General features: G+C 63.9%; 3 protein-coding genes and 1 non-coding gene across 7 annotated transcripts in view; 2 read left to right on the top strand and 2 right to left on the bottom strand.

Moving 5' to 3' along the window:
• Positions 1–1836: 1836 nt before the first annotated feature.
• KISS1R (KISS1 receptor) lies at positions 1837–4892 on the bottom strand. Its single transcript, XM_039248197.1, has 5 exons — positions 4564–4892; positions 3787–3911; positions 3089–3224; positions 2607–2827; positions 1837–2355 (listed from the first exon to the last, which is right to left on the bottom strand). Exons 1-5 carry the CDS (start codon positions 4805–4807, stop codon positions 1912–1914), a joined length of 1170 nt encoding a protein of 389 aa, XP_039104128.1. The 5' UTR covers positions 4808–4892; the 3' UTR covers positions 1837–1911.
• Positions 4893–7880: 2988 nt separating this feature from the next.
• On the top strand, positions 7881–17953 carry R3HDM4 (R3H domain containing 4). Of its 4 annotated transcripts, XM_039248200.1 has the most exons (9): positions 8794–9452; positions 12476–12633; positions 12999–13123; positions 13539–13662; positions 14225–14310; positions 15904–15989; positions 16072–16127; positions 16333–16412; positions 16920–16980. In XM_039248200.1, exons 1-8 carry the CDS (start codon positions 9340–9342, stop codon positions 16380–16382), a joined length of 798 nt encoding a protein of 265 aa, XP_039104131.1. In that variant the 5' UTR covers positions 8794–9339; the 3' UTR covers positions 16383–16412; positions 16920–16980. The 4 variants fall into 4 exon arrangements, with proteins under 4 accessions (XP_039104130.1, XP_039104132.1, XP_039104131.1 ...); XM_039248199.1 differs by lacking the exons at positions 8794–9452; positions 16333–16412 and adding an exon at positions 7881–8000 and having other exon boundaries at positions 16920–17953; XM_039248198.1 differs by lacking the exon at positions 16333–16412 and having other exon boundaries at positions 8796–9452; positions 16920–17953.
• Positions 17954–19073: 1120 nt separating this feature from the next.
• LOC120242420 lies at positions 19074–19180 on the bottom strand. Its single transcript, XR_005531067.1, has one exon. It is a non-coding gene; the product is annotated as a U6 spliceosomal RNA (small nuclear RNA).
• Positions 19181–19474: 294 nt separating this feature from the next.
• Positions 19475–22114, top strand: part of MED16 (mediator complex subunit 16) — a 15586-nt gene continuing 12946 nt past the window's right edge. Inside the window, exons 1-4 of the mRNA XM_039248179.1 lie at positions 19475–19581; positions 20026–20109; positions 20788–20957; positions 21652–21759. Of these exons, the coding sequence (XP_039104110.1) occupies positions 20825–20957; positions 21652–21759 (241 nt within the window). The 5' untranslated portion in view covers positions 19475–19581; positions 20026–20109; positions 20788–20824. The remainder of the gene's footprint in view (positions 19582–20025; positions 20110–20787; positions 20958–21651; positions 21760–22114) is intronic.

Genomic DNA, 22114 nt, shown 5'->3' with positions numbered 1-22114 from the left:
CCCCCCCCCCCCCGACAGCGACGTTCTGCAAAATCGTACAGTAGCACAACCAGGATTTTGACACGGGTGCGATCCACCCACCTTCTTTGGATGTGCCCATTATGGGACAGAAGCGTTCCCTCACCAGGGTCCCTCCTGCTGCCGGGCCACGTGGCTCGCCACGCCTGCCACCCTCACCCGGCAACCACCAGTCTCCGCTCCGTTCCCATAACGTTCCCTCCTCAAGGCGCTGTGAGCGGAGCCACGGTCACGTGTCCCGCGGGGGGTGCCTCATTTTGCTCCGCGTGATTCTGGGAGATCCATCTGAGGGGCCCCGTGTCCACCCCGCGTGCCCACAACCGTTTACTGCCGGGTTGTGTCCGGGGGCGGGGCTGGGGGCGGCGTGTCACCCGCGTGTGCGTGGAAGGGCACCTGAGTTGTTTCCGGGGTCGGCTGCGGCGGGCGGAGCTGCTGGGAGCTGCGTGTGCAGGTTTCTGTCTGGGAGTTTTTCTCTCTCTGACGTGCATGCCCGGAGCCCCCTTCACCTTCTTTTCTAAAAATCCATTTTTCCTGCAGAAAGCGTGCCACGCTGTCCGCACACACCTCCGCTCTTAACCCCCACGACACACCTGGTCACTCACCCCGCAAATATTTAACCAGCCCGGCCGTGCGCTGGGCGCTGGGCACATGTGGGGGTCAGACAGGCGGACAGCGGGTACAACACAAGGAAGTCAGAGCTGTGATGGGGGCAGCGCGGGGCAGAGTGCAGGCTTCCCGGAGGAGGAGCCAGCTGAGCTGCGGCTTGACGGATGAGTGAGGCACAGCTGGCACAACAGACGGCGCTGCATGTGCAAAGGCCCAGAGGCCAGAGGGGTGGCAGCAGTTCGAGCAGCTGTGAGACCTGCGTGTGCAGGGTAGGGGTGGGCGGGGCGGCAGGGCCTGTGGGCGAAGCGGGAGCAGTTCACCCTCTTGTCCTGCGGGGTCTGGAGGCCGCTGTTGAGGCCAGGGACAAGCGAGCTTCAGGCCAGGGTCTCACCACACCTCTGCTAAGCTGGGCTCGCAGGTCCCTGATGTTCCCAGGTGCGGTGGGAGCCCGGGAGCCCGGGAGGGACGAAGCTGGGCCCGCAGGCCGTCGGGGGGAGGCCGCAGCAGCCTGCAGGCCCCGGGATGGGCGAGGCTCTGCGGGCCGCCGGCAGCTCGTGTGCAAAGCAGCGGGCGCGGCCTGAGTCCCGGCCTCGAGCCTCTTCCTGGCGCCTCTCGCACGGGACGAGCCCGGCTTTGCCCGGAGCCCCGGGCCGGGAGGAAGCCCCAGCAGCCACAGCGGGCACGCAAAGCCTGCTGGGGCCTTCCTGGCCCGGCTGCCAGGTGAGCCGGTCGCGCCCGGCGCCCCGGGAAGGACACCCTGCTGCTCTTCCGCCTCCCTCCACTGTGGGGCGCTGTCTCGAGGGGCCGTCCAGCCGGCGTCTCCCAGGAGCAGCTCTGGGCCCTGTGCTGGGGGGCCCCCTCCCTCCGTGACCCCCCCCCACGTCCGCAGCCAGGACGCTGGACACTCGCCAGGCGAGAGTAATACTACTTTATTTCAGCAGTGTTCACATTTCAGTAGTTCTGAAAATGGGATGCGGCTTACGACGCTACATTTGCAAGGCGGTGTGTGAAAAATGCCTGTCGATGCTTCGGGGCGAAATTCCAGAAGTTGCGGTGCCAAAGGTCTTCAGTTTCAGGAAACTCGGAAATCAGTAATTACGGCACCAGTGGCAGCAAACAGCCAGCAAAGGGGACACAGGGGGACAGAACGTTTTCACTATGATTATCTTGCACAGAAACAAAGATATTAATAACCACATAGTAGCAGCTGCTGTTCAAACAGCACCTGTCCCCGAGGGGCCCAGCTCTGTCCCCGCAGAAGCGGCCCAGAGACGGGCAGCACCCCCCTCAGGACACACAGCCTGCGTGCTCCCTGAGGGCGCGCGCACCGCTCCCTGGCCTCGGGGTCCTGGCGGCGGCGGGGTGGGCGGCCAGGCGGCGCAGCTCCGTGGAGGGGGCGGCGGGGCCCGGGAGCCCAGAGCCCCGGCGCTGGCAGGGCCGCGGGGGGGCGCAGGGGCACACCCCGCGGAAGGCCCGGCGGAAGTGCGAGCCCAGGAACGCGTAGAGCAGCGGGTTCAGCGCCGAGTTGCTGTAGGACATGCAGTGCGCCCAGATCTTGAGCGCATAAGCCGTGTAGCTGCGTGGGTGCCAGGCGCCGGCGGGGCCCAGCGCCTGCAGCACCAGGAACAGCTGGATGGGGCCCCAGCAGGCAGCGAAGAGCAGGACCACGGCCGCCACCAGCCGCGAGACCCTGGCCCGCACGGCGCCCGCCCGCTCCGCCAGCAGCTGCCCCTGCGAGTGGAGGGAGCGGCTGGAGGGAGGGCTCCGGGGCCCCCTCCGTGTTTACTTCTAAGGTGATCTCCGTGGCCCAACGTGGGGCCCGAACTCGCGACCCCGTGGTCAAGAGCGCAAGCTCTACTCACCGAGGCGGCCGGGCGCCCCCAGAGCTCCCCTTCTTGACCCTTGCGCGCCCCCACTTTGCCACCCCCACGCTCCCACCGTGCGCCCCCCACTGCGCTCCCCCCGCCCGGCCAAGCGCACACCTGCAGGGCGCCGTGGGCGGCCGCGGCGCGGCCCAGGTGGCGCAGCATGGCCCCGTAGCAGGCGCAGCTGGCGACCAGCGGCAGCAGGTAGAGCGCCAGCAGGTTGTAGACCGCGAAGGCGCGCTCCAGGGCGCGGCTGGGGAAGGCCTCGCTGCAGTAGGGGCGCGGCCCGGGCGAGAGGCGGTGCACCGCGAGCACCGGTGCGGACACGGCCGCCGAGCCTGCGCCACAGGACGGGCTGAAGCCCCTGTCGGCACCCTGGTCCCCGCAGGTGCCGTCTCGGGAGCGTCACTGGGAGCCTCGTAAGCGCGGGCCGCCCAGTCCGCGCCTTCAGGGGCTCTTCGGAGGGAGCGCCACTGCGCCCATTTCCCAGGTGTACGTGAGGCCGAAGCCCAGTGAAGGGCGGGGGGGGGGGCGGGGGGCAAGGCCCGAGGACTCGGCTGTCCCCCCCCCACCCCGTGCGGCCCTGGCGCAGCACTCACCCACCCAGATGCCGAGGCTGACCGCCAGCGCCAGGCGCGGTGTGCGGCGGTGCAGGGCGCGCAGTGGGAACACGGTCACGTACCAGCGGTCCACGCTCATGGCCGTCAGGGTGGCGCACGTGGCCTGCACCGAGACCTGGGGGGGCCGAGAGCGGGCGTTTCCCCCCGCGTGCGGCGTGGGGCCCCGTCTGCGCCCACCCTGCGGGTCCCCCCACGTGTCCAAACACCCAGGCACAAACGGGCCATGTCGTGGAGGGTCTCCAGGGGCCCCAGGCTGAGGGGGAGAAGAGGGGGATACCAGAGAGGACCCCAGGATGATGAAGGCCTCACGGGGCCGTTAGGGGTCGGCTGAGACAGGCGGAAGCAGAGCCATCCTAGGCTGGCGGGCAGGCGGGGCAGGAAGGCGCAGGGCGGGAGGGCGCAGTCTATGCCCACCGCCACAGCCGGGTCCGGGTCTGCAGCTCTCGCGTTTACGGAGTCCTCCTTCCCCGCCCCAGGCCAGGCCCCGCCCCGCCCCGCCCCCTCCCGCCCCGCCTCCCAGGCCCCGCCCTCCCGCCGGCCCCGCCCCCACGCTCCGCCCCCCCCCCGCCCCGCCCCAGCCTCCGCCCACTCCCGGCCCCGCCCCCAGGCCCCGCCCACTCCCCCGGCCCCCGCCCCCAGGCTCCGCCCACTCCCCGCCCCGCCCCCAGCCCGCGCACCTGCTGCACGTAGTTGACGAACTTGCACATGAACTCGCCGAGCACCCAGGCGGGCAGCGGGTAGAGCAGCGCCGTGAAGGGCACGCAGCACAACAGGAACGTCACGTCCGTGGCCGCCAAGTTGGCTGCAGGCGGGGGACACGCGGGGGCCTCATCCACCCACAGCCCAGTCCAGGCCCCCGCCGCTCCGAGTAACCCGCAGGAGCGCTAGGAAAACCCTCTGACGTCCTTTGGCTGAGAAGTTGGGGCACCCAGCAGGCCCCCACTTTTCCATGTCAAACATCCCCTCAGTACGGGCTCCTGCTCGCCCCTGTCCGGCCGGGACAGCCTGGGCGGGCTCTGACCTTGGGTCCCCGTCTGCCAGCGGGGGACCGCGGTGTAGCCCGACCGCCAGCACAGATCAGAGACACCTGAACGCTCACTGCGCCGGGAGGCCAGCCCGCGCACGAGGGTGTGAGCCGTTCGCTGGCGCAACCCGGGATCCCGCGGGCCTGGCAGCCGCCGCCCGACTTTCGGTCACAGGACTTGGGGTTTTACTCAGACCCCTTCCTCAGGGGCGGGGCCGAGCTCTCCGTGCGCCTGGTCCAGCCTCCCCCGGAGCCACTCCGCGGAGCTCTCGACCTCTAGCCCAGGATTCACGGACAGGAGGGACGGGAGCCGCTCCCTGCACCGGGGAGGGTCGCGTCTGGGAGAGCAGGGCGCGCGCGCGCTCGGAGGCCCCCGGCCCCCGGCCCCCTGCCCTCGAGGCGCCCCGCCGCGCCCCGCCCCGCCGCTCACCTATGTAGAAGTTGGTCACCGTCCGCATCTGCTTGTGGCGGCAGATGACGAACATGACGAGCGAGTTCCCCGCCAGGCCCAGCAGCAGCAGCGCGGCGAACAAGAGCGGCACCAGCCAGGCGTCCACGGGCCGCGGCGCGGGGCCCGGGCCGTCCGAGGCGTTGGCGCCGCAGCCCGGGCAGCCCGTGGCGTTGACCGGCGCCCCCCAGGACGCGCTGGGCGCCGACGGGGCCACGGCGCGCATGACTCTGCCGCCCCCTTCCCCCGGCCGCGCACCGGATTGAGCCCTGGGGTCTCGGCGGCGACCCTCTTCCTCGCTGCCCGCTGGGGACGTGTGACCTGGAAGACGACTGGGCCGGGCTGGGCGGCTTCACTGCTCCGGACGCTGCAGCCGCGACTTTATACCCTGCGCCCCCCCCCCAACCCCGGGGTCCCCGCCTTCGCGCCGCTCCCGCAGCCGCCGGCCACGCCCCTCCTGCCCGCGCGCCCTCCGCCCGCGCGCACCGCGCCCTTCTCCCCCTTTCCCTGCTCTCCCGGCACAGTCCGCCCGAGAGGTGGGGCTTGGGGGGCCAGGGAGTGGGGGGAGAGGGAGGCCGCGTGGAGGCTGCTGTGGACCCTCGAGGGGCGATCCTAGCCAGGGGCGGGGGTGAGACTCAGGAAGGGCAAGCGGCGGGGACAAAATCACAGACACCAGAGAAGGCACCTGTTAGCCGCCCTGACTTCGGCCTTGGCCTTCCGTGTGGCTGCCGCTCCAGGTGGGGGAGCCCTGGCTGGCGGGGAGGCCAGCCCCCGTCAGAGGCTTCGAGAAGGGGCACTGGAGAGCCATAGACGGCCCAAAGCAGGGCATGGCCGCCAGGGACCTGGCGGTTGGAAGATCCCTGGTCTTTTTAATATATTCTTTTAATGTTTATTTATTTTTGAGAGAGACAGAGCAGGAGCAGGGGAGGGGCAGAGAGAGAGAGTCTGAAGCAGGATCCAGGCCCCGAGCTGTCAGCACAGAGCCGGATGTAGGGCTCGAACCCGCGAACTGTGAGATCATGACGGAGCCAAAGTCTCTGGCTTAACCCACTGAGCCGCCAGGCGCTCCTAGAAGATACTTGTCCTTTAAGAATGCGGCCTGCTGGGACCCCGCTGCTGTCAGCCGGGCCGACCCTGGCACTGGGGGCGTGGGCAGTTTGCAAGGACACGGGCACCCAGGAGTGTACCCCAGATACTACCCGCGGGGCATGCCGCTGTGTGCCGGGTTGTCCAGGCCATCTCGGAGTGCCATGCCAGAGGGGGCGGGGGGAGAAGACGCAGGCCGCACACAGAGCCTTGAACCCAGGCAGACGCCTCCAGGCGGGGGCGCACACAGCCTGGGACGGGGCGCCCTCCCTGTTCGCCTGCTTTCTGTCTTCAGGATGATTCCTGACAGTGGCCTGGACACTCAGCAGAGGAAGACAGATTCCGTGGGGCGGGAGGGAGGAGCAGACACGTTACTAGGACGGAGGAACTGTCGGGGGCACCTGGCAGGTGGCGGGACCTTGGAGGTGAGGGCTGGGGGGGGGCAGCTTCTGGGCCCGCCGAGGGCCCAGGCGGGTGTCAGGAGGGTACCACCCAGGTTCCCCAGGAATGGGACCCCAGAACGAGGGGGAGGCCCCGGGCCGCACGCTCTAGAATTTGCAGATGTATTGAGCAGTTAGTCCTGGGGCAGGAGCTGGAGCCGAGGCCCCCCTGACCCCCAGAACCCCCCGCTGGTGGCCCCCGGTGCCTTCTCTCTGGATTTGTATCCCCTTTGATTCCTTTCGCCTGTCTTCACATTTATCCATATGACGTCACACAGTACGTGCTTTTGGGGGTCTTACCAGCCCCCCTCCCAGCCCTGTTGCTCTGTACGTGTTAAAGCGATAGGGTCATGGGGCGCCTGGGTGGCTTAGTCGGTTGAGCGTCCGACTTTCGCTTGGGTCATGATCTCGCGGTTCGTGGGTTCGAGCCCCGCATCGGGCTCTGTGCTGACTGCCAGCTCAGAGCCTGGAGCCTGTTTCAGAGTCTGTGTCTCCCTCTCTCTGACCCTCCCCTGCTCACGCTGTCTCTCTCTCTCTCCTAGAAATAAATAAAACATAAAAAAAAAAAAAAAAAAAAAAAATAAAGCGATAGGGTCATTTGTCCTGCGCAGTTTCCAACAGGCTGTATGCGGCGGCTGTCTCCCGGGGTGTCTTCACGTGGCCCCGGTTCTCACTCTTCTTGTAGACTGAAGGGTGGATCCGAGATTCCACAGTAAGTTTGATTCTCTGCTCCCAACCCTCCCGCAGCTCCCCGTTGCCTCTGAACAAACACCAGACCTGCCATCACAGGACCGCCCGCCTCACGGGTGCACGCCTGGCCCTGGGCCTCCATCCCCCTCATGCTCACTCATCTCCCTGCTCTGGTCACTCTGGGGACCTCAGGGCCTTTGCACTGGCTGTCCTCTCTGCCTGGCACACACTTCCCGCCTTGCAGCCTGCCAGTCCCTCTCTCGGGGAGCTCCTCTCTCTTGCCCCACTCCGTGGGGAAGGGACCTGTCCTGGCCACTGCTGCCTCCCCAGGCCCCATCACTGGGCCCTGCTGACAGTGGACATGCGTTAAAGGAACAAATCCTTAGAGGTGAAAGGGGGTGGGAACTGATGTCCTATTTAAATAAAAGATTTTTTTAATGTTTGCTTATTTTTGAGAGACAGAGAGAGAGACAGCGCAAGCAGGGGAGGGGAAGAGAGAGAGGGAGATGCAGAATCCCAAGCAGGCTCCAGGCTCCAGCTGTCAGCACTGAGCCTGATGTAGGGGTCGTATTCACAGACTGACTGTGAGCTCATGACCCGAGCCACTCAGGCGCCTCCCTTATATATATAATTATATATATATAATTTTTTTTTAATGCCCATTTTTAGAAATGAGTAAATCGAGTCCGGGCTCCAGGGGCTGTACTGAAACAGTCCTGGGAGAGTCTGGAGGATGTTGGTGCTGGGGGCTGGGGCCGGGGGTGCGCTTGGGTCATTTCATCTGTCTCCTGCCTCTGGAATGCATGTCCCCCTCTTTCCTAGCTACCCAGGCCTCAGTTTCCCCGACCATCCACTGGAGGCTGGGTGCCGGGTCCGCCGCAGCCAGGCTTCAGGGGCGGGGATCTCGCTGCCGGCCCGCTCGGTCTCCCCGTCTGTCCCCGGGGGCTGGGTGACCCCCATCCTACACCCGCAGCCCGGGAGCCAGCGGGCACCGTGGCCTCGGTCCCCGCCCCGCGCGTCCAGCCGCCAGGCCCCGCCCCGGCCCGCCTCCGGGCGCCCGTCACTTCCTGCTCGGCCCGAGAAGGCCCCGCCGGGCGGCGGCGACTTCAGCGCCCGAGCCATGGTCGCGCTGGAGAACCCGGAGGGCGGCTCGGAGGAGGCGGTGGCGGCGGTGGGAAGCGCCCCCGGCGGGCGGCGGACGCTGTGAGCGCGGCGGGGCGGGCGGGGCGCGCCCTCCAGGACTCCGGGGCCCCCTCCCCTCCTCTCTCCCCTTGGGTCCCGCTGCAGCCCCAGACCCGACCCGCCCCTTTTCCTTGGGGTTACCCCAGACCGGGGTGGGGGCCGGGGCAGAGGGCTTTGTCGCCGCCCGGGGACATCCCGTCCCTGCCGGGCCCGCGTCCGCGCTGGGCGGAGCGAGGCACCCGGCTTCTGCGTGTGCGTCGCCCCGGGGCCCAGAAGTGCTCCCCCACCCCCGTGCCCCGGTATTGTCTCCCGTCGGGGTGTCGTGCGCCTGGCCGCCCGCCCCGGGGAGGTGCTGCGGCTGCGGGCCGAGTCCCCGCAATCCGTCTCGGTGGTGTTCGGGGCACTTAGCCACGCAGGGTGTGAACCCCGCGGCCGGTCCTGTGCCCCCGGGCCAGGCTTTCAGCCCTCCACCCCGAGTACGCGGGCCCCTTTGTTCATACGTGGGACCTTATGCCTCAACACCCGGTCAGCAGGAGCCGGGAGGGTGGAGCCGCCGCACAGGTGTGGACCCAGGCGCCCGGGCCGATTCCTGTGTAACCAGGGTGTTTACGCAGAGAGTCGCGCTGTCGCCCTGTGGTCCTGGTGTGTGGGGGCAAGGACTTGGCCCGCTGTGTGCTGATGAGCCGCCTGGGCGGGTCCCTCCAGCTTCTGTGCCTCAGTTTCCCCATCTGTGCAATGAGATTACCAGCGGCCTCTCTGCAGAGTGCTTGGGACTAGGTGGCGGGGGGGGGGGGGTGTCAGTGACCCTGCCCTCAGAGGTGCCCAGCAAAGGGGCACATCCATCCCGTGTTATTCCGTGTCGTTCCTGCTTGGTTCTGGTGCTTGTTCTCACCTCAGGGTGGTGTCATGATTGCCCCCAGGGCTGCCCAGACGCCATGTGGGCCTCCACAGGTGTGGGTGCTGACCTTTGAAGGGGACTTACCCACCCAGCAGTGGGCAGTCGCCTGCCAGGTGGGCGCCACTGATGCGCCCCCGTGTGTCCCCCAGGGTGTGGCCGCTGCTGGGGCCCCGGCCCGCCCCAGCCTGAGTCACCTCGGCTGGGGCCCTCCCCCCTTGGTTTCCTGCTTCGGAGCTGGGTTCCTCTCTTGCTTGCTCCTGGGGGAGGGGGCTGGTGCCGGAGAAGGTCGCTGTGGCCCAGGAGAGCAGCTGTCAGGAGGCCCCGTTTCAGACCCTGTAGGGACAGAACCGGGGGAGACGGGGGAGGCTGGTCTCCCCCAAGACCTAACAGCTGTTTCTACCTTGGGCCTGTCCACCTTCTCTGGACACAGGCAGCTTTCACCTTCCCGGAGGCCCGTCGGGTATGGGAAGCCTGAGCCACCCCGTCTGGGTCCCCGGTTTCCCGTCTGTGAGGTGGTGCCAAGCAGGTGCTGGGGACACAGGGCGACCCCATGGTGTTGCTGCGGGAAGTGCGGGGTAAGCAGTGAGTGGGTAGGTGGGCCAGTGGGTTGGGGACGGCGCAGGTGAGGCAGGGTGACGGGGCCCCTGGGTCTGGAGCAGAGGAGGTGAGGGAGAGGGGACGGGCGAGGCACTGACTTCTGATGCGTAGACACCTTTATGCTCCCACGTGCCCCTCCCCCCGGCCTCCGTCACAGTCACAGATCTGCTTTGCTGGGTGCCTGGGGGCTGCCGTTCCCGCCCCGCCCGGGCCGGCTGTCTGTCCGCTCCTTCCTGAGTGGGGATCCGGGCCTTGTTCTTGGCCCTAGAGGCCACATGTTCCTTGTCTCCTGCTGGAGTTTGGTTGAGGTCCGCAAGCTCGAGTTGGTGGCAGACTCAGTTTCCAGTGCTCAACTGGGCGCAGGAGGCCCACGGGAGGGCGGCGAGCCTCCAGAAGCCTCTGTGGCCAAGGACAGGCCCCTGTGGTCCTGGCGCAGGGCAGGGCTTCCGATGCCAGGCCAAGATGGAACTGGGCCCTGCCCTGAGGGTCCTGGGGAGCCATGCATGGTGATGGAGCAGGGGAGGACCCAGATGGGTCTTAACGGGGGGGGGGGAGTCTGAGGGGCCCCGAGGGAAGCAGGAGGCTGAATGGTTCAAGCGGGGGCGCTCCTGTTCAGACCAGGTTCCAGTCCTGCCACTCTCATGGGGTGACGGGGAAGCCCCACTTCTCGGAGCCCCGCGTCCTGAGGGCTGGGCCCTGCTCTGACGCCTCCTGATAAGTCCCCCCGGATGCGGACGCTGTTATCGGTCCCACCAGCCTGCCGTTCTGGACTCTGTCCAGCTGCCAAGGTGGAGACGTGGGCACGGGGGCCCTGGGGAGGCCACGGGTGACCTGGGGCCGGGGGTGGGCCTCAGGGAGGCAGCTCTCAGCTTGGATCCAGCCTTACGGTCATTGGCTCTGTGCCAACTTGATTTACCTCTCCCTGTGTCGTCTGCCTTCTTCGAAACTGTGGGCTCTTGAGATAGTGACTTTGTGCCTCAGTTGCAAATTTGTGTCGTGGGCCTCAACATAATATCACGAGCCTCCTGCACGCTAGTGATGGTGAAAATGAATATTCACAACAGTGAGGAGGAGGGGTGAGCTCCCCATTAAAGGAAGAAACCAAGTTGCAGCTGGGTTGATGGAGGAGGGTGTCTGCCCTGGCCCCTCGCGGCCCTGAGTGTCCCCCTTCAGACTCAGAGGCTTTTTTTTTTTTTTTTTTTTTTTAATGTAAGCCCCAACACGGGGCTTGACTCATACCCAGAGATCAGGGCCTGAGCCGAGATGAAGAGTCAGATGCTTAACCAACTGAGCCATCCAGGTGCCCCACAAACAATCCACTCTTCTCACTCTGCAGAGAGTGAGCCAAGGCTCTGGGTTCCACAGTGAAGCACCCTAGTCAGGATTCGAACTCAGGGCTGAGATTCCAGGACCCTAACCGTACCTCTACCGTGTGCTCCTGGGGATGGGTACGTGTGCGTGTGTGTTTATCCATCAGGCAGCAGCATGGGGTTTGGCAGAAACTTACCCACGGAGTGCTGACTCTGTCCGCCTGTCTGCGGTTTGATCAAGGTGTAATGGCCATTCCGTAGAGCACAGGTGCTTCAGGCTGGGCGCACTTTGTACCTGTGTAGACCCGAGGAGCGCTGGCCTGTTCCTGACCCTGTCTCCACCACAGTCCTGGAGTTTCATGGTTTCTAGAGCCTGCTGGTGGCTTGGAGGGGACAGGCTACACTTCTGTTCTTAATTTGTGTCCTGGGAACATTGGGTACCAGGAAAGTTTGGGGCGCATTTTGGACTCTGGGTTCTACTCAGTCTGGGAATTGGGGGATTTTTTTGAGAACTGGTCTGGCAGTCAGTTTTCGGACCACCTGCTGGGCGCCAGGCGTGGTGGGTGAGGGTCTGCGTGGGGACTCAGGTGTAGCGGACGAGGTGGGCGAGCTACAGTGGTCAGAGAAACGAGGCAATGCCGTGTTACATGGGGGCCAGGGTCTCCCTGACGGGGGGCTGGAGCAGAGCCAGAGGAGATGAGCGCGTGAGCCATTCGCAGGCTGGGGGAGCATGCGCCGGGCGGGGGGCTCAGGCCTGCGGGTGGGACTGTGTGTGATGTTGCCGGAGGGGTGGCGAGGAGGCCCTGTGTCTACAGGGGGAGGTAGTTAGGACTCGGGAGGGTCAGAATCCACCACTGCCCCTGCAGCGTGAGGGTTTGGGGGCCCAGCGGGGACCATCCCCTCTGTGGTCTGGGGGGTGAGGGGCTGACACGGAAGGCCGGAACTCCTCGCCAGGATGTGTCCATCTAGCGCCCCGCCCCCCCCCGCCCCTCCTCCTGTGTCTGCAGCTGGCGGGTGGGTCCCCCGTGGGAGGCCTAGTCACGCTGCTAATCCATCTCTGCATTAATGCCATTTGCTTGGAGGACAGCAGATTAGTTCTGAGGGGGGCGCATTTCAGAGGGACTCCAGGGACGTGAGGCAGATTGGCTAGGCCGTCACCTTGAGCTTCTGGGGGCTGTTTCTTGGTTTTTCTGCTGCTGGCCTGGGGATGCTCCATTAAATCAAGGCTTTTGATGGGACACCCGCCTGGCTCAGTCGGAAGAACACGTGACTCTGGATCTCAGCGGTGTGAGTTCAAGCCCCACGTTGGGTATAGAGATTGCTTAAATAAATAAACTTTACAAATTCCCAGAACGAAAATCTCTTTCTTGAGAAACTCCCAGAGGAGGGCGGTGTTCAAATCCTGGAGACTCTGGGTCCCACCAGCTTGCAGTTAAGATCTGGAAGCCTGGGAACCTTTCTTGGCCACCTACCCGACGTGTGAAGTCAGGCCAGTGTCTTCTCCTCTCCGAGCCCATTTACTAATCTGCCTCCTGGGTGATAGGACCATGAAGTAAAATGGGATTTTAAGGGTCTAGGGCTCCCGTTGCTGAGGGAAACCAAGCAGGAGTGGCCATGGTGGGGCTCTGCCTGGGGCTCCTGGCCTGTGTTGGGCCTGAGGCCGGCCTCCCCACTCCAACCCCGGCCCACAGGCCCCTTCCGGGCTGCCTGCCCGCCACCCTAGCTGGCTCCCAGGTGAAGAGGCTGTCAGCATCCAAGCGGAAGCAACACTTTATCAACCAGGCTGTGCGGAACTCAGACCTCGTGCCCAAGGCCAAGGGGCGGAAGAGCCTCCAGCGTCTAGAGAACAGTGAGCAGAGGCTGGGGTACCTCCTGGGGGTTCCTAGGGCCCAGGCGAGAGTGGCATGTCTGTGCTTTCACCGTGAGTCTACCCCCAGGCCGGCAATGCTTGCTCTGGGCTATGAGCTCTGGGCACTGGAGCTTAGGTTTTAAAAGATGTATAGGAGTTCAACTAGCCAGGGAGCAGTAGGGGTTCCAGACGTGGAGGCTAGTGGTTTCTGCGCCTTCTGGAAAAGACAGCTGGAGCGTGGAGGCGGGGAGACCGGGGTGAGCAGGAGCGTAAAGGCCAGGGGAGGAAACGTGGTCCTTGGGTTTCTAAGACTGGGGGGCCCCAAATGCCACCCCCCAGCCCAGAGACCGTCTGTTTCCATCTAGCCCAGTACCTCCTAACCCTGCTGGAGACAGACGGGGGCACACCTGGTCTGGACGATGGGGACCTGGCCCCCCCCGCAGCACCCGGCGTCTTCGCAGAGGCCTGCAGCAATGAGACCTACATGGAGGTGGGGCCCCCGTGCCCTCCTCGCTGCCTCCCTCTGCTCCGGCCACACCGGCCTCCTCTCTGTTCCCACTTCCACTGCCACACATGGCCTGTGCTGGTCCCTTGGTCAGGAGCACCCACCTGCACCCATCCCCCTCTGGTTCCTCGGCGGACACTCTCTCTGTTTCCCTCGGGGTCCCAGGCCAAGCCAGAACTCCCACTGTGCCCCAGAACTTTCCAGCACTCCCGGTTCATCTGCCCATCACTGGGAAGGAAGGACTCCACTGGGGGCATATTTGGTCCATCTCAGTCCTGCCAGAGGGGGGGGGTCTGAGGGTACCCTGTAGTGGGCGAGTGTGTCCCCACTTGGTGGCCCTCTGTGTGCATCTGGAGAAGCCGGGCTGCAGACGCCGAGGTGCCGCGCGCCTCTCTCCTAGGTCTGGAATGACTTCATGAACCGCTCTGGGGAGGAGCAGGAGCGGGTTCTCCGCTACCTGGAAGATGAGGGCAAGAGCAAGGCTCGGAGGAGGGGCCCTGGCCGCGGCGAGGATCGAAGGAGAGGTGCGGGCCTGGACGGGAGGCTGGGGGGACCAGAGATAAGGAGGGCGTACACCGAGCGGATTCACGTGTGGGCGGTGCCCGGGACAGGGGGCGGGGCTTGGCGTGTGGGCGGTGCCCGGGACAGGGGGCGTGGCGTGGCTTGGCGTGTGGGCGGTGCCCGGGACAGGGGGCGGGGCTTGGCGTGTGGGCGGTGCCCGGGACAGGAGCTGGAGCCGGGGTGTAGGCGGGCCAGGGATGGGGAGGAGCCTGGCAGGTGGGCGGGGCCCGGAACAGGGGAAAGAACCAGGTGTGTGGACCAGGGGACAGAGGGGTGGGACCCGGTGTGTGGGCGGGGCCCGAGGAGAGATGAGGAGGAGCCCGGTGTGGGGGCGGGGCCCGGGGCCAGGTGGGCGGGGCCAGGGAGGAGGAGCCTGGTGTGGGGGCGGGGCCGGGACAGGTGGGGCGGGGCCAGGGAGGAGGAGCCTGGTGTGGGGGCGGGGCCGGGACAGGTGGGGCGAAGCCGGTGTATGGGGCCGGCCAGGGCCTTGCTCGGGCAGCTGCCCCACGCCCAGAACTCTTGCAGAGGACCCAGCCTACACACCCCGTGAGTGCTTCCAGCGCATCAGCCGACGTCTGAGAACTGTCCTCAAGCGGAGCCGCATCCCCATGGTGAATACCAGGCCAAACCTCATCTTCCACCTGCCTGTTTTTTGGTTTTGTTTTTTTCTTTTTTGATTACCTTTTATTTCTTACTTTCTCAACTGGTGGTGGTGTGAGGGGTAGTCTGTGGCCCGCTGCAGGTGGTATTGGGGACAAGGTGGTATACAGGCCAGTGTGATCAGAATGCAGGACCTGGGCTGGGAATGGGCCTTCCACGAGGATGGGAGGGGCGGGGGCAGTGATGCGGGATGTGTAGGAGTTCGCCAGGCAGAAGGCGCAGGAGTTCAGGAGCCCGGGGACGTCTCCGTGCCTGGTGTCTTCGGAAGGGGCTACCTAGCGCCATGCAGCAGGTCAAAGGCCATGTTTGTTTGTTTGTTTCTTTGTTTTAAATGTCTCATCCTGTTTTTATACCAGATAGTCATACAAGAGGTAAATTCTAAATAAAACTTTGATCACATAGGTATAGAAATATAGTAAAACAGGTCTTATCTTTTTCAACTTTTATTGAACACCTAGAACAAATATTAAACATACGAGCAGGCTTCTTTATTTCAGTTTCCCATGTATATCCCCAGTTGCTAAGACCATGACTCCATCTCTAGCTCAGGAAACTCCTGAGTGAATAAATGGTTGAAGAAACTGCAAAAACTAAGAGGATGTCTTCAAAGAAGAGACTATGAAGACAAGGCCAGGCTTGAAACATGTAGTGCTATCTGTTAAGAACTCCGAAAGGCTCATGTCCTGGGGAGTGGGTCAAGAGCTTAGAACCCTGAGTGACTATAAAAACATGCTTTGGCAGGAATGCAGCCTAGCAGAGTGTAATAACTTACTGTGCAACCTCCATTCAAGAATACCTTCTCTGTGACCTCCACGTGTTTGCTCTTTAGGACCCATGTAATCTTGCTCCTTTTATCTGGAAACCGCTCTGCCTGGTGTCCACATTTAACATCTGGGGTAATTTCAAGACCTGAAAATGCCTTCGCTGTTAATAGAATAAGAAGGAAAACAAATGAACTACACATTTGACTCAAAGTCCTAAGGAAAGAGAAAAGATAAATACAACACAAATAAGTGAATCAAATGGAGAAGAAAAAAATAACCCAAGAACTAATTTTCTGCAAAGACAAAAATTAAAAACCAACTTTGCTTAAACAGAGAATAAATAAAAGGCAAGCTAAAACCTATACAGGGAATAAGACACACACATACTCAGCAGCACAGGTAGTGGTCATTGCAGAACATTGTACAATCGTAACAATGCACGAGCCAGCTTTATGTGCTGCTATGAAGGTCTCCAAGGTACCTGTATTTCTTAAATATGTATCTTTGAAACACATAAAGATACATGTGTGGATGCACATATCATTTTTAAAAAATATACACAAAAGCAAATATATGTCAGCTTGTAATCACTGAACATAGAAAGTGACAGCCTCCTGAGAAAGAAGTAGGGTGGGAGGGTACTTTCCATTTGTAGAAGTGCTTCAAAGGCCACATTTGAACCCAGCCTTTGGGCTCCGGAGGCTGGCCTGGGCATGGGGCATGGACAGCTCGGCCCCAGCCTCATACTTGGGCTCACCCCTACACCTGTTTCCCCTGCAGGAAACTCTGGAGACCTGGGAGGAGCGGCTGCTGAGGTTCTTCTCCGTGTCTCCCCAGGCTGTGTACACGGCCATGCTAGACAACAGGTGACAGGGCAGGGGTGAGCCCAGTGCGCCCCGGAAGGGACTGGCTCTGGGTCTCCACCACTTACCTTCCGTTCCTCTCCAGTTTCGAGAGGCTCCTGCTTCACGCCATCTGCCAGTACATGGACCTCATCTCAGCCAGTAAGTGCTGCCGACTCACGGGGCCCCTCCTGGCCGATGCACCCCAGGGACACCAAGGCCAGAGTCCCCCACAGGGTCAGGGTCCTGGGAAGGGGCTTCTGGAGGAGGAGGGGCAGCATGGGAAAAGGGTTGTGTTCGAGTTCGTTGGAAGCTCCCTGTGCACCTGGCTCCACGCAGGGTGATGCCCCTCGGTCTGCATCCTCAGGGCCACAGGGAGAGAGGGGCCTGCGTGGGCATCCGCGGACCCGGAGATGAGAGGCAGCCCCCCTCCACTGTGCCACCCAGGTGACTTCAGCAAGTCCTGCTCCTGGGGCCTGTGTCTCCACTTGTACCTCGGGGGTGTTCTCTGGACACAGCCCCCCAGGGAGGGTCCTCAGGACCCTTGCTGCCTCTGGGTGCCCCGCCTTCTTGCTCATTTGCCAGGAGTTGCTGAGGAGATGGTTCCCATAGCAACCCCAGGCCGGCCCCTCCCAAGCTACCTCCCCTTTGTTCCCATAGACAGAGGGGTTGGGCTGGGGTGCTTCCTCGCAGGAGTCGGGCCTTGCCCTGAACGGAGGAGGAGGGGCCCTGGCAAGCTGGGGAGGAGGGGAGGAGACGGATGAGCTCCGGGGTGCGCATGGCTGGTTCGGACTCGGGAGCGAAGGGAGGTAGTGGAGAGGGGGCGGGTGGGGGCTGGGCCACCCAAGCCCTGATGCGGAGGAAGCAGCGGGTCCCAGCGCAGGGATGGAGGCGGTGACCTCGTGTGCCCTTCCCCCACACCGCCTTCACCCTTGCGCTCCCTTCCCCTCGCAGGTGCCGACCTGGAAGGCAAGAGGCAGATGAAAGTCAGCAATCGTCACCTGGACTTCCTGCCACCGGGGCTGCTCCTGTCTGCATACCTAGAGCAACGCAGCTGATGGCCGCCCCCCCCACCGGCGCCCCCTCCCCCACCCCTCCGCCTCCCTGCGTCCAAACCTCCCGTGCCATTCGCTAAAGTATCTTTATTATTTGGAGGATTTGTACCTGTAGACATTCTCTTCTCCTGGGGTGGCTATCACTCTGACCCCTTCCCCTCGCCTCTCCCAGACAGTCGCGGGGCCTGCCCCCCACCCCCTGCCCGCTCCAGGACTGGTATTTGAGCCAGGAGACCCGGCCTGGTCACCACCATGTTCCTTCGTCGTTCAGCTTTTTCGGCCCCGTCTGAAGCTTGAGCAAGGAGTGACAGGCTGGGTTTTTAAAACTTTTAATGAATTTGGCATGATTTGTTGTAGATTTTTAAATTTCCCCTTTGGGAAGAAAAACCAAAAACTTGCCCCAACTGATAAATCATGGGACTTTATTCCAGTCCCTGCCGCCCCCCCGCCCCCGCCCAGTGTTTGACTTGGGTGTGTGTGTGGGGGGGGGGGTCTCTGGGGCTTCGCCCTTTTTTCCAGGCGTGTTGTGCTGCGCGCGTGAATGTGTGTGTGTGTGTGCCCTACAGCCTAGGACAGGGGCTGCTGCTTGAAGGCTGGCCTTGCCACCGATTTGGAACAGGTGTTGTCCTCCGCCCGGTGGCTTTCAGTGGCGCTTGGGGCTCTATCTGCTCTACGTACCTCCTCCTTTCATCCTGGGGGACCAGGCCTTCCAGCCGGAAGCCTCTGCCCTAGGACCGCTCCCTCCTGTCCGTGTCCCCCTGCTCCTTCCCTAGCCAGCTCTGGCCTGTTGCCTTGGGTGACCTCTCACTGGCCACCTGGGCATGTCCCACAAGAGCAGGGCTGAGGGACCCCCTCCCGGGTGTGTGTGTGTGTGTCTACTTGTGCTTTGGGAAAAGTGGAGAGTTCAATAAATTTCTGGTGCTCTGGTCTCCAGCTGTGGGGTTTTCCTTGGGGACAGGGCCGGGGGGGGGGACGGGGGGGTGCTCAGGATGTGCCTGAGTCCTGAGGGCTGCAGGCCTCTGGGGATGAGGCCTCACAGTGGGGCGGGAGGTGCTGCTGGGAGCGCCCAGGCCACCGCTTCTGGAGCCGGGCTCATGCCTTTCCCAGGTGTCCAGCTTCAAACCCCAGCTCCGCCATTTCCCAGCTTCCCACCACCCAAAAAGTCACTTTTTGATCATCCTGGGGTGGCCGAAACAAAGTGCCCCCAGCTGCGGCTTAAAACCACAGGAATTTGTCTCCCAGTCCTGGAAGCCAGAAGGCCAAACCCAAGCTGCGGCGGGAGCCGTGAAGCTCCGGGGGACGGTCCTTCTTGCCTCTCCAGCTTCTGGGGTCCCTGGCATTCCTCGGCCGTGGCCACCCTGTGTGTGTCTGGGACTGGCCGGGGGTCCTGCAGCGCGAAGCCAGCCGGGAGCTCTGCCGGGAGCCAGGCCTCGGGCTCGGAGGGCGGTGCGCTGCTCCTGCCGTCACCCCGGGGCCCCGCGGCCCACGAGGCCCCGCACTGCCGACGTTGACCCTGGGCTCCCGGCCGCGTGGGCGGGCGGGTCTCCTTCCCTCGCCCTCCCGGCGGGAGGGCGCTCGTGTGTGGCCCCAGGGCTGGGAGCCGGGAGCCTCCTCCCGGAGGACGGTGTGTCCATCGCTGAGAAATCCGCAGGGACGGGCGTCTCTCCTCCGGCAGGCGCTCGCTTATTCAGCCATTTGGGTCACACGGGAATTCGCCTTCCAGTTCGGTCACCACCCCAGCATTATTGATCCTGCTCACGGTCCACTTTGGCCCTCGCAGCCCTGGGGGCTCTGAGGCGCCCCCACCGTCGTGGGGTTTTCAGTTTGAGCTCCAGGAGCCTCCAGCCAGGCCCGTGTGTTCGCCTGGTCCCTTCTCTCCGGCGGCTCAGCGGAAACCCGGTCTGCGCGCTTCGGCGTCGGGGGCCACCCTGCAGGCAGCGGGGGGCCACGTGGCCGGAGCCCCGGGCCCGCCACCCGCCACCTAGAAGCTGGGGCAGGGTCCCTTGGCCCGCGGTGTCCCCCTTTCCGCCACCCGGGAAGTCGAGTCCAGGAGCAAAATATGGAACGCTTCACGAATTTGCGTGTCATCCTTGCGCAGGGGCCATGCTAATCTTCTCTGTATCGTTCCAATTTTAGTATATGTGCTGCCGAAGCGAGCACGGCCCGGAGGCTCGGCCGGGCGACATTTATAGCGTCCAGAGCAAATGGCTTTAAGGAAAGGGCGAACTCTTTTAGAAGGAGTTAGTGATCCATTAGTGATCCATCTCTTTCCTATGTTCACAAAACGTATAGTGCAATCAAGTACGACCGCTCACTGAAGCTGAGAAAGTGCTCATCGTTCCACCAAATATAACTCAGGTGGCTGCTGGGACTCTATTAAGGATCGTATGCAAATATCCCGGAAGCGGGGCGGAGTCGCCGCCGTCCCAGAAGCCTCCGGGAAGCGGCCGCGCTGCGCGCGCGCCTCGTTGGTCCCGGGGAAGATGGCGGCGCCGGCGCCGGGGGGCTAGGGCGACTCCGGGCCGCGGCCGCCTGCTCGGCTTGGCGCCTGGGCCGGCCTGGTGAGCGCGGGGCTGGGGGGCCCGCAGGGGACAGCCAGCCGGGGCGGGGGAATGCAGCCCGGAGCAGGCGGGGACCCGCGGGCCCGGGGCGGGGCCTGCTGGGTCAGAGGGCGCGGGGCGCGGGGCGGGGTCTGGGGGTTGTGGCGGAAACTTCCGGGGGGCGAACCGGGGGTCGGGCTCGGCCTGGGGGCGGGGCTGGAGGATAATGGGAGATTTGGCGGTGGGACTGGGAGGGCCCCGTGAACGGTCGTAGGACCTGGCCGGCGATGGGTTTGGGGTCCCTGGGATGGAGGCTGAGAGCTTAGGCCGGGCTTGGGGGCTCAGGGAGCAACCTGAGAGGGGGTTCTGGAAAGGAGATTGTAGGGGGTGGGAACCCGGGGTTTGGGGGCAGAACTTAAAGATTTGCGGGGGGGCTTATGGACGGGCCCTTGGTTCCTCGGTCAGGTCCCTGGTCGGGGCTCGAAGACATAGCGGGACCTGGGGGTCGTGACTCCGAGAAAGGGCGCTGATTGGACTCCTGTGAAAGAAGTAAGCTGTACTCGGTGCCCGCGCCTAGAGCACTGTCAACGTGGGGCTCAGCCAGTCCCGCGCTGGGCGCGGCTTTCTGCCCTTCTTGCTTACCTGGGGCTCCTCCTCCAGGATGGACCCAGGCCCACTCCTGCTCCAGCGCCCTCGTCACCGCTTCCTGGGACTGGTGCACCCCCTCTGCCCCACCCCCTGGTGGTGCGCTCCAGACAGCTGAGGGTCTTGCTCCAGTGTGAATAGTTCAGCGCTGTCCACGGGCTCCCCTCCCACTAGGGTGAAGGTCTCCAGCCCCGCAGAACCCACCCTCATCCCCTCTGGTCCCCTCTCCCTTCACCCCCTTCATTGGCTCTAGCTGCCTGGGCTGCTTCCCTGCTTGAACACCCCAGGCTCCATCCGGCCTCTGGGCCTCTGTGCTTGCTGTTCCCTCCACCTGCAGTGACCTTCCCCTGGACATCCGGTTGCCTTGCTCCCTCACGTCTAGGCTCAGATGCTGGCTTCCTGATGAGGCCTCCCTGTCCCCCCCCCCCGCCCCCGCATGTGTTTAAAATGCAGCTTCACTCACACAACACAGGAGACCCAAGGGCAGGGAGTCGGTGGGGTTCCTTTCATTCCCTGTGGTAACCCAGTGTCCTGCGTAGAGCCCGGCGGATGCCAACGACGAGCTGGTTCCTCCTCCCTCAGGAGTTGGTGACGGTCCCAGGGTGTGGTGCGTGCCACGATGGATCTGGCTTACGTCTGCGAGTGGGAGAGATGGCCCAAGAGCACCCACTGCCCCTCGGTGCCCCTGGCCTGTGCCTGGTCCTGCCGCAACCTCATCGCCTTCACCACCGACCTGCGAAACGACGATCAGGGTGTGTGGATCCGCGCCCCCCCCGGCCCCGCCCCTGTGTGTCCCTGTGGGGGAACTCTGGGTCTCCCGGCCTGCCTGGAAGCCGCCCCTCACCCCTGTGGGCGCTCTCAGGGTCTTCTCACCCACAACGGGTGGTGAGGACGCCGGCCTCACAGGTGTGTGAAGGCCAGGCGCCATGCTCTCCCACACCTGGTGCTGGAATCACCCCCGAGGGCCGGAACATGGCCAGTGTCTGGTCCACTCAGACTTCCAGACCATCCAGGTTACTGTCATCCTTTTGAAAGCCTCTAAGGTACCTGGCTGCAGCCTGTTTCCCCTCCAGTGTTTGGAGACCAAGCATTTGTTAGAAGAAAAATCAGAAAAGCAGAGAAATTTAGAACGAGGGGGAAAAACAGGGAGCGATGCCCATCATTAGCTTTCAGGGATCATTTTCTCCCTGTTCTCCTTTCGGTGTCTCTTTTAAAAACACCCCGACACCAGCGGCCAGGTCACAGGCCTGCTTTGGTTTCCACAGGGAACACAGGCGCACAGAAGCCTGTTTCTCTGTAGCACCAGGGCTGTCTGTGTGGTCAGCAGCAGATGCCCCTGACTCCCCCGTGGGCGGCGTGGTCCCTGGCTTCCTCCCGAGCCCTCCTAGGGTCCCCGGAGCTCCCTGGTTGTGCTCGCTGCCGTGCTGACCGTGCTGTCCCCTGCAGACCTCACGCGCATGATCCACATCCTGGACACGGAGCACCCCTGGGACGTGCACTCCGTCAACTCACAGCACAGCGAGGCCATCACCTGCCTGGAGTGGGACCAGTCAGGTGCGGGCTGCCGCAGGTGGGGGGTCCCGCATGACCGAGGGACACAGTGATGCTCCGCCTTGACCCTGAATCTCAGGGTAACATGATCTGTAGCTTCCCGGTCACGTCCCCAGAGTCCACAGCTGAGACTCGAGCCCTCAGCCTGTGGCTTTGTGGGCATTGCTCCTTACAGTCCCCGTGTCCCCGTGAACACACCTCATGCCTCCCCGCGGCTCTCCCTCCACCGGCTTGCCCCTCCCAGACCCCCCCCCGCTCCCTCCACTGGCTTGCCCCCCCAGACCCCCCACCCCCGCTCTCCCTCCACCGGCTTGCCCCCCCCGACCCCCCCCCCCCCCCCCCCCCCCCCCCCCCCCCG

The sequence above is a fragment of the Hyaena hyaena genome, unplaced genomic scaffold (assembly GCF_003009895.1).
Source record: "Hyaena hyaena isolate Hyena2069 unplaced genomic scaffold, ASM300989v1 scaffold_302, whole genome shotgun sequence".
Classification (NCBI taxonomy): domain Eukaryota; kingdom Metazoa; phylum Chordata; class Mammalia; order Carnivora; family Hyaenidae; genus Hyaena; species Hyaena hyaena.
Note: the sequence above shows the minus strand (reverse complement) of the source record. Positions and strands in the feature narration are given on the sequence as shown.